We start from the raw sequence: 9998 nt of genomic DNA, 5'->3' as shown, positions 1-9998 counted from the left end.
TCTACTCCTAACCTCACAAACACAGTGTGATGGGCTCTGAGGCTGCTGTTGGTAACGTGGTTGACTTCATTGCTCAGCAGCCAGACATGAGACTGTGTCTCACAGACAATAACTAACTCCCTGACATGGTCTCTGTGCCAGGGACAGTAATGTTATTACTACAGACAGATACAATACCTCTGCTGTAGCTGTAGACCTGAGAGGAGCTCTGGAGTGGAGCTGCCGGCTGGTTCCCTGTCCTGGTGGAAAGTCTGTCTCACTGCATTGAGTCTGTCCCTGATTCCAAACGGCACCCTATTCCCTTTATAGTGCTCTACTTTTAACCAGGGGGTCAGAAGAACCATAACAGTTCTCCAAACGGTAATGAACATCATCAACTCTGTTGATCCATCTCAAAAAGCAAAAGTTTCTCCATCTGTTATGTCATCGTTATGACAGTTTATTTTACCTTTATTTTACCAGGTAAGTTGACTGAGAACACATTCTCATTTACAGCAATGACCCCTGGAGGGGGATGAATGAGCGTTAGAGTAAATTGTAGCCTTTTTGTATTTGCCAGATAGACTTTCGTCTCAATATGACTTCCCTGTTGAAATAAAGGTAAATAAACCAGATATAATTCTTTCCATCTGTGGTCAGATTCTGATCTCTGTAACCTCTTTCTGTAGGTAGGACATCGTCTCCCGTCAGATGGCGTCCTTCTAACACCACAAGCGTGAGACGATCTTAGGTATTTAAACCCCCTGACACCTAGCTGTACCTTTTACTGTATCCGAAGGTATGGAAACCCCCTGCCCTTTTAACCTTTGACCCCTCGTTGTAAAGATTAACCTCTGTCTGTAGCAGGGTCGCCCCTAGTTACCACCGCCACAAAGTCATAAACCCACCTATTTCTACTATCGTCTGATTTTAAACCTAACCCTAACCTTAAACCTAACCCTAAACACTGCTAAAGTTATGCCTAACCCTAACCTTAAATTAAAAATAAATAAATACATCTATTTTTACAAAATAGCCTATATTCAAATCAAATCAAAGTGTATTATTCACATGCGCCAAATACAACATGTGTAGTAGACCTTACAGTGAAATGTTACTTACGAGCCCCTAACCAATAATGCAATTTAAAAAATATAAAAAATACGGATAAGAATAAGAAATAATAAGTAATTAAAGAGCAGCAGTAAAATAACAATAACAATAGTGAGACTATATACAGGGGGGTACCGGTACAGAGTGCGGGGGCACATTGGCTTGGGTAGCTAGTGACAACCCTGTAGCAGAGGAGGCTGGTGGGAGGAGCTATTGGAGGACAGGCTCATTGTAATGGCTGGAATTGAACCAATTGAACAGTTTCCATATGCTTGATGTGCTTGATACTGTTCCATTAATACCATTCCAGACATTACAAAGAGCCCATCCTCCTATAGCTCCTCCCACCAACCTCCTCTGGTCAGTTGGTATAAAAATGTAGCCTTGTACCAGTTGTCTATGTTGTCAAGTCAAACAATGACCATAGTTGGCAAGACAGCACAAACAGATCTGGGATGTCTCCTGCACCTAACCTCTGTCGACTAAAATGTGTTCCTCTAATCCAAATCCTAATTCTTGTAGATTATATGGTGTTTAGGGGGAGGGTCATGGTCAAACTATACTCTCTGATAAACAAATCAACGGTGTGTCCACAGTAACAACAACACAACAAACAAACAATCCCAACCTGCCACACTCACCATGTTGGTTCCCTTTTAGCTGTAATTTGAGTTGAGAAACATTTCAATGGGATATGAATAGACAGGCTGGGAATTATAAAAGCATGGAGTTGGTCTATCTACATGGGTACCCCAACTCCTGTACTATTTTACACAGTAGACATTCAACAAAGCTAAGCATTCTGGTGTAGTCACTCTATGAGATGACACTACTTTGCTAGCAACTGAGATCCTGACAGAATGCACTGTGACCCTGTGGAAAACTGGGTCAATACATTCAAGCGTAGAATGGATAACTCACATGCACATTGGCGATCTTCATGAATTAAGCAAAACCTACTTTTCTGCATGAAAAAGGAGACTTGTAGTACATCCAATAAACCACTGGATGGCACTGGCACATTTACTGCAGATAGTAGCATTCTGGGTATAAAGCGAAGTAAATATGCAAATATCTCTGCCAATCAAGAGCTTCTACCAGGAGTCACTTAGGCCTGTATCACATGACAACATGACAACCGTGTGGAATGTTCAGGTTGAACACGTGTTGTCTCTATGGTGGGACAATGCACAGATAAACAGATTGCGATTGCAACATGCTTGAGTTTTTCATGCTCTGTCTACCTATGAAAGGACAATACCCTTTTTTTGTGTGGAAAAAATAGATAGTTACAAAGTAGTCCTCTTATTCAAATAGACATTTGTCAATGAAGAGGAACAACATATTTTCATGGTAATACAGTATGGTATAGGTCAATGCTGTTATTGAGTATTAATTTAGCTCTGTGCATGAATTCATGTATTAGTCATTTTCTGGGCTTTGTTTTGAATGAACCACTTGTTTCATTGTCTGTGGCCACCAAAGGGCCAGCCACACAAATGTATACAGACGGCCTATCTAAACTGGACACGTGAATCCAAAATGTTGAAAAATCTTATTTTTCAAAAAGATCAAAGAGATCATCAAGTCCCCAGATTGGGGTCTTGATCGTTTGTATATAAAGAATGAATGATGAGAGCGATGGTGAATTAGAGGCTAATGCACATTAACTACATCCAACAGAAACCTCTCAAACATGTTTCAAATAACTCTTCCCATGTCAGTAAAAGAAACAGACTCCATCAAAGGATTCTTAAAATCACTTAAGGTCACTGTGCTTGCCTTGCTTCCTGTCCCTTTGGCAACAGCAGACAGTCCTTCTGTCCCCTCTCCCTCCAAGATAAACCATCTCTCTCTGGGAGAGCTTCCAGCGTTTAACTCTGGGCAAATGCTGCCTGGGCCATAGGCAGAGATCTAGGATCAGTTTACCCATTCCTAATCCTAACCCTAACCATTAGTAGTAAAAATGCTAAACTGACCCACATTCATGGAAATCTCAACCATATATGCAGCTCAAATTTCAATGATTGATTGATTTAGGTTTTCAGGATAGCTGTCACTGCAATGATTTTCACTACACTGATTTTTATTACACATCTTTCACCAAACCAGTCATGTCAGATGAGGGTCCAGGGATTACTTCCAGAAAGGGATGGAGAGGGAGGGGGGATGGAGAGAGGAATGGATGAAGGGAGAAGGGCATATGCAGTTTAAGAGTATTGGAACAAAGCCCAGGGCTTATCAAGGCCAGAGCCGATCTTCCGAATTTAGGGTCACCAAACCACGCACCCAAATATATATATAATTTTATCCCGATTCCTATTCAGGGGGAGGAGGGGGGATCAGCTAACTTACTGCATTTCAACACATGGTGCAGAGAGAAAAATGTGCAGTTTCATAATGCTATTCTACAAATTATGTCATGCAGTTCTAAAGTACATTTCCTGCAATTCTACACTTTTTGCCATACGGTTGAGAGAAAAGTCTGCCGTTTCAGAGATAATTTCCTGCAATTCTACACATCTATCATACGCTATCTGAGGGCCCCCGACCTCCAGGGTGCCTGTTCGGTAATCCAGCAAGGCTGCTTTGGAGTTGACACACACACACAGGGTGCCCGTTCGGTAATCCACCAAGACTGCTTTGGAGTTGACACACACACACACACACACGCACGCACGCACGCACGCACGCACGCACGCACGCACACACACACACACACACACACACACACACACACACACACACACACACACACACACACACACACACACACACACACACACACACACACAGAGAGAAAGTATTCAGACCCCTTGACTTTTTCCACATTTTGTTACGTTACAGCCTTATTCTAAAATTGATTAAATAGTTTTTTCCCCCTCATCGGGCAGGGCCGTTGCTCTCCATCCTCTGGTCGGACCATAATGAGGTCACCACCATGGAGAACACAACACAACAGCGTTTATGGTTCTACAACACATACCTGCAACACTCACTCTGTAGAAAAAGAAAGGAAATGATAGGATAGGATAGGAAATCATAAGATAGGATATGAAATGATAGGACATGATAGGATAGGATATGATAGGATAGGAAACGATAGGATATGATAGGATATTATAGGATAGGATATGATAGGAAAGGAAAGGAAATGATAGGATAGGAAATGATAGGATAGGAATGGAAATGATAGGAAAGGAAATTATAGGAAATTATAGGATAGGATAGGATAGGAAAGGAAATGATAGGACAGGAAATGGTGGGATAGGAAATTATAGGATATGAAATGATAGGATAGAAAATGATAGGATATGACAGGATAGGAAATCATAGGATAGGATAGGAAATCATAGGATAGAAAAGGAAATGATAGGATAGGATAGGAAACGATAGGAAATGATAGGATAGGATATGATAGGATAGGAAAGGAAATGATAGGATAGGAAATGATAGGATAGGAATGGAAATGATAGGAAAGGAAATTATAGGAAATTATAGGATAGGATAGGAAAGGAAAGGAAATGATAGGACAGGAAATGGTGGGATAGGAAATGATAGGATATGAAATGTTAGGATAGAAAATGATAGGAAATCATAGGATAGGATAGGAAATGATAGGATAGAAAAGGAAATGATATGATAGGATAGGACATGATAGGAAATGATAGGATAGGATAGGAAAGGAAAGGAAAGGAAATGATAGGATAGGAGATGATAGGACAGGCATGGAAATGATAGGGTAGAAAATGATAGGATAGGAAAGGAAATGATAGGACATGATAGGAAGTGATGGGACAGGACAGGAAAGGAAATGATAGGATATGAAATGATAGGAAATGATATGATAGGATGGGAAATGATAGGAATGATAGGATATGATAGGAACAGGAATGATAGGATAGGAAATGATAGGATAAGATAGGAAAGGAAATGATATGATAGGAAAGGATAGTTGAGAACAGAACAGTTATATCTGCTGAGCTCTGCCCCCTTTTCCAGAGCTCTGTGTGTCTTGCCATAGTCTACTGCGCCCCACTGCTCCTCTTCTCACCTCCAGCTACACCTAGCAGGGAGGCCGGGGGCTTGAGGGGGGTGAGAGGGATAGGGAGGTGATGGAAATAGGGGGTGAGATAGGGAGTGATGGTGGCTTGAGAAGCTGTGAGAGGGCTGGAGCTGATGAGATTGATGAGGTAAACAAGCAGTGTCTCCTATCCCAACAACCATCTCAGCCAAATCCACTGGCTCCCAGTTCAATACAGGATCATCTTCAAATTGCTCATGCTCACCTACAAAGCACTCAATGGACTGGGGCTCACATACATGTCTGGCCTCCTGCCCCCCCAATTTCCTGCACCCCTACACTCCTGCACCCCTACTATCCTGCACCCCTACACTCCTGCACCCCTAATCTCCTGCACCCCTACACTCCCGTCCCCCAATTTCCTGCACCCCAACTCTCCTGCACCCTTACACTCCTGCACCCCTACCTTCCGACTCTCGTGCACCCCTACTCTCCTGCACCCTTACACTCCTGCACCCCTACCTTCCTGCACCCCTACCCTCCTGCACCCCTACCGACCCCACACCCCTACTCTCCTGCACCCCTACTCTCCTGCACCCTTACACTCCTGCAGCCCTACACTCCTGAACCCCGACTCTCCTGCACCCCTACCTTCCTGCACCCCTACTCTCCTGCACCCTTACACTCCTGCACCCCTACCTTCCTACATCCCTACTCTCCTGCACCCCCACTCTCCTTTAACCCTTACACTCCTGCACCCCTACCTTCCTGCACCCCTACTCTCCTGCACTCCTACTCTCCTGCACCCTTACACTCCTGCACCCCTACTCTCCTGCACCCTTACACTCCTGCACCCCTACCTTCCTGCACACCTACTCTCCAGCACCCCTACACTCCTGCACCCCTACCTTCCCGCACCCCTTCTCTCCTGCACCCCGACTCTCCTGCACCCTTACACTCCTGCACCCCTACTATCCTGCACCCCTACACTCCTGTACCCCTACCTTCCTGCACCCCTACTCTCCTGCACCCCTACCTTCCTACACCCCTACTCTCCTGCACCCTTACACTCCTGCACCCCTACCTCCCTACACCCCTACTCTCCTTTAACCCTTACACTCCTGCACCCCTACCTTCCTGCACCCCTACTCTTCTGCACCCCTACTCTCCTGCACCCTTACACTCCTGCACCCCTACCTTCCTGCACCCCTACACTCCTGAACCCTGACTCTCCTGCACCCCTACCTTCCTGCACCCCTACTCTCCTGCACCCCTACTCTCCTGCACCCCTACTCTCCTGCACCCTTACACTCCTGCACCCCTACTCTCCTGCACCCTTACACTCCTGCACCCTTACCTTCCTGCACCACTACTTTCCTACACCCCTACTCTCCTGCATCCCTACCTTCCTACACCCCTACTCTCCTGCACCCTTACACTCCTGCACCCCTACTATCCTGCACCCCTACACTCCTGTCCTGCACTGAAAGTAAAGGGGCTGAATAATTTTGCACGCCCAATTTTTCAGTTTTTGATTTGTTAAAAAAGTTTGAAATATCCAATAAATGTCGTTCCACTTCATGATTGTGTCCCACTTGTTGTTGATTCTTCACAAAAAAATACAGTTTTATATCTTTATGTTTGAAGCCTGAAATGTGGCAAAAGGTCGCAAAATTCAAGGGGGCCGAATACTTTCGCAAGGCACTGTATAAACTGCTCACAAAACCCCTTAGGGAAATGTATATTTCAAGTCTACTAAGCCAATGTAATATACACCATCACTACATTTAAGTCACAAATCCATGACTTATTTTAGTCAGGTCTAAAGAAAGACCCAAGTGCAGACTGTGTGAAGTAATAATGTTTATTGTAAGAGGGTCAGGCAAACGACAGGTCAAGGAAGGCAGGGGTCGATAATTCAGAGGTGGAGTTTAGGTACAGGACAGCAGGCAGGCTCAGGGTCAGGCAGAGTGGTCAGACCAGACGGGCGGCTACAGGGTCAGGACAGCAGGCAGGGTCAGGCAGAGTGGTCAGACCAGAGGTGGAGTTAAGGTACAGGACAGCAGGCAGGCTCAGGGTCAGGCAGAGTGGTCAGACCAGAGGTGGAGTTAAGGTACAGGACAGCAGGCAGGCTCAGGTTCAGGCAGAGTGGTCAGACCAGACGAGCGGGTACAGGGTCAGGACAGCAGGCAGGGTCAGGCAGAGTGGTCAGACCAGAGGTGGAGTTAAGGTACAGGACAGCAGGCAGGCTCAGGGTCAGGCAGAGTGGTCAGACCAGACGGGCGGGTACAGGGTCAGGACAGCAGGCAGGCTCAGGGTCAGGCAGAGTGGTCAGACCAGAGGTAGAGTAAAGGTACAGGACAGCAGGCAGGCTCAGGGTCAGGCAGAGTGGTCAGACCAGACGGGCGGGTACAGGGTCAGGACAGGCAAGGGTCAAAAACCAGGAGGACGAGAAAAAGAGAGGCTGGGAAAAGACAGGAGCTGACAGGACAAACGTTGGTAAGCTTGACAAACAAGACAAACTGGCCCAGACAGACAGAAAACACAGGTATAAATACCCAGAGGGTAAGTGGTGAAGAAGGGCGACACCTGGAGGGGGTGGAGACAAGGACAAAGACAGGTGAAATATCAGGACGCGACAGAAACATTATGATATTTCATAACAACTGAATGAATTGGCCTACTGTATGTTTTCTGGCTATGCTCCATGCCTTAGGCTGTTGGTTTGTTCATTTAGCAGACAAGATGCCATTATTTTATATTATATGATTTTATAGTAAGAAGAATATAATTGAACTTAGCTGAAGGAAACAGAAAACATATTTTTCCCATTCCGGAGCAAGTGTGCATATACAGTGGGGAGAACAAGTATTTGATACACTGCCGATTTTGCAGGTTTTCCTACTTACAAAGCATGTAGAGGTCTGTAATTTTTATCATAGGTACACTTCAACTGTGAGAGACGGAATCTACAACAAAAATCCAGAAAATCACATTGTATGATTTTTAAGTAATTAATTTGTAAGTGGCTATGTTGAGCGTAAAAGTGAGCAGGTCCTATATGCCAGATTTAGAGTTATTTGGCAACTTTAGTTGTGAATGATACAAACCTTCGAATTACTTAGAAATCAAAACATACTGTATATGGGCTGCATGATTGCTGCAGCAAAGACTCAAACTGGTCAGTTTTATCTTAATCTCTTCATTCAAAGACTCAATCATGGACACTCAATTCCTGACAGTTGTGGCAGCTTTGCGTGATGTATTTTTGTCTCTACCTTCTTGCCCTTTGTGCTATTTTCTGTGCCCAATAATGTTTATGCCCTATTTTGTGCTGCTGCCATGTTATGCTGCTGTCATGCTGTGTTGTCATGTGTTGCTGCCATGCTATGTTGTTGTCTTAAGTCTCTCTTTATGTAGTGTTGTGTGTTTTGTCATATATATTTTTATTTTATTTATTTAAATTTTAATTCCAGCTCCTGTCCCCGCAGGAGGCCTTTGGTCTTTTGGTAGGCCGTCATTGTAATTAAGAATTTATTCTTAACTGACTTGCCTAGTTAAATAAAGGTGCAATAAAAAATAAATGATGTGACTATAGGCTATTGAGAAATTTGCATAAAAAGCTTGCGTTCTGTTCCTTGCCTCAGGCTGCACACTGTTCTCTCACCAAGTGATCATATTTTCACCCAGCAGACTATTCTCAATTTAATCTGGTCTTTACTAATATGTCAAATTTGTTTTGATTTAGAATGGTCCATTAATAAATGGGCAGGAACAGAGGCAGGGGGAAAACATAGGTCATTCATATGCACTAGAATAGGGAATTGAGGCCCGCCGGTTCCTTTTTAAATCAGGTTAGTTCATACCATGCCTTAACCACTGTTTGAGGAGCATTCTAGCTGCGTAACGGGTGATATTCCACCCAAACTCTGTATCCATGGGCTCTGCAGCTACCCAGTGCTTAATTTGGGAAACCAATACCGCTTTCCCATAAGATTCACGACATGATGCCTGTGAAAACAAGTGGGCAATGTTGATACGATCCCCTTTCATACATAGCCCATGTTGCCTCTTTCTTGTTTATACGATCCTCTTTCATACATAGCCCATGTTGCCTCTTTCTTGTTTATACGATCCCCTTTCATACATAGCCCATGTTGCCTCTTTCTTGTTTATACGATCCCCTTTCATACATAGCCCATGTTGCCTCTTTCTTGTTTATACGATCCCCTTTCATACATAGCCCATGTTGCCTCTTTCTTGTTTATACGATCCTCTTTCATACATAGCCCATGTTGCCTCTTTCTTGTTTATACGATCCTCTTTCATACATAGCCCATGTTGCTTTCTCTTTCGTGTTTATACGATCCTCTTTCATACATAGCCCATGTTGCCTCTTTCTTGTTTATACGATCCTCTTTCATACATAGCCCATGTTGCCTCTTTCTTGTTTATACGATCCTCTTTCATACATAGCCCATGTTGCCTCTTTCTTGTTTATACGATCCTCTTTCATACATAGCCCATGTTGCCTCTTTCTTGTTTATACGATCCCCTTTCATACATAGCCCATGTTGCCTCTTTCTTGTTTATACGATCCTCTTTCATACATAGCCCATGTTGCCTCTTTCTTGTTTATACGATCCCCTTTCATACATAGCCCATGTTGCCTCTTTCTTGTTTATACGATCCTCTTTCATACATAGCCCATGTTGCCTCTTTCTTGTTTATACGATCCTCTTTCATACATAGCCCATGTTGCCTCTTTCTTGTTTATACGATCCTCTTTCATACATAGCCCATGTTGCCTCTTTCTTGTTTATACGATCCTCTTTCATACATAGCCCATGTTGCCTCTTTCTTGTTTATACGATCCTCTTTC

General features: G+C 43.9%; 1 protein-coding gene across 1 annotated transcript; it reads left to right on the top strand.

Moving 5' to 3' along the window:
* The first annotated feature begins 5373 nt into the window (after positions 1-5373).
* Positions 5374-6603, top strand: LOC127931295 (uncharacterized). The gene has a single exon (XM_052523323.1). It carries the CDS (start codon positions 5374-5376, stop codon positions 6601-6603), a length of 1230 nt encoding a protein of 409 aa, XP_052379283.1.
* The last annotated feature ends 3395 nt before the right edge of the window (positions 6604-9998 follow it).

The sequence above is a fragment of the Oncorhynchus keta genome, chromosome 8 (assembly GCF_023373465.1).
Source record: "Oncorhynchus keta strain PuntledgeMale-10-30-2019 chromosome 8, Oket_V2, whole genome shotgun sequence".
Lineage (NCBI taxonomy): Eukaryota > Metazoa > Chordata > Actinopteri > Salmoniformes > Salmonidae > Oncorhynchus > Oncorhynchus keta.
This window is presented reverse-complemented; position numbering and strand designations above follow the sequence as displayed.

Coding starts and splice junctions, on each gene's coding strand:
- LOC127931295 (XM_052523323.1), top strand. CDS start 5,374: ATGCTCACCTACAAAGCACTCAATGGACTGGGGCTCACATACATGTCT.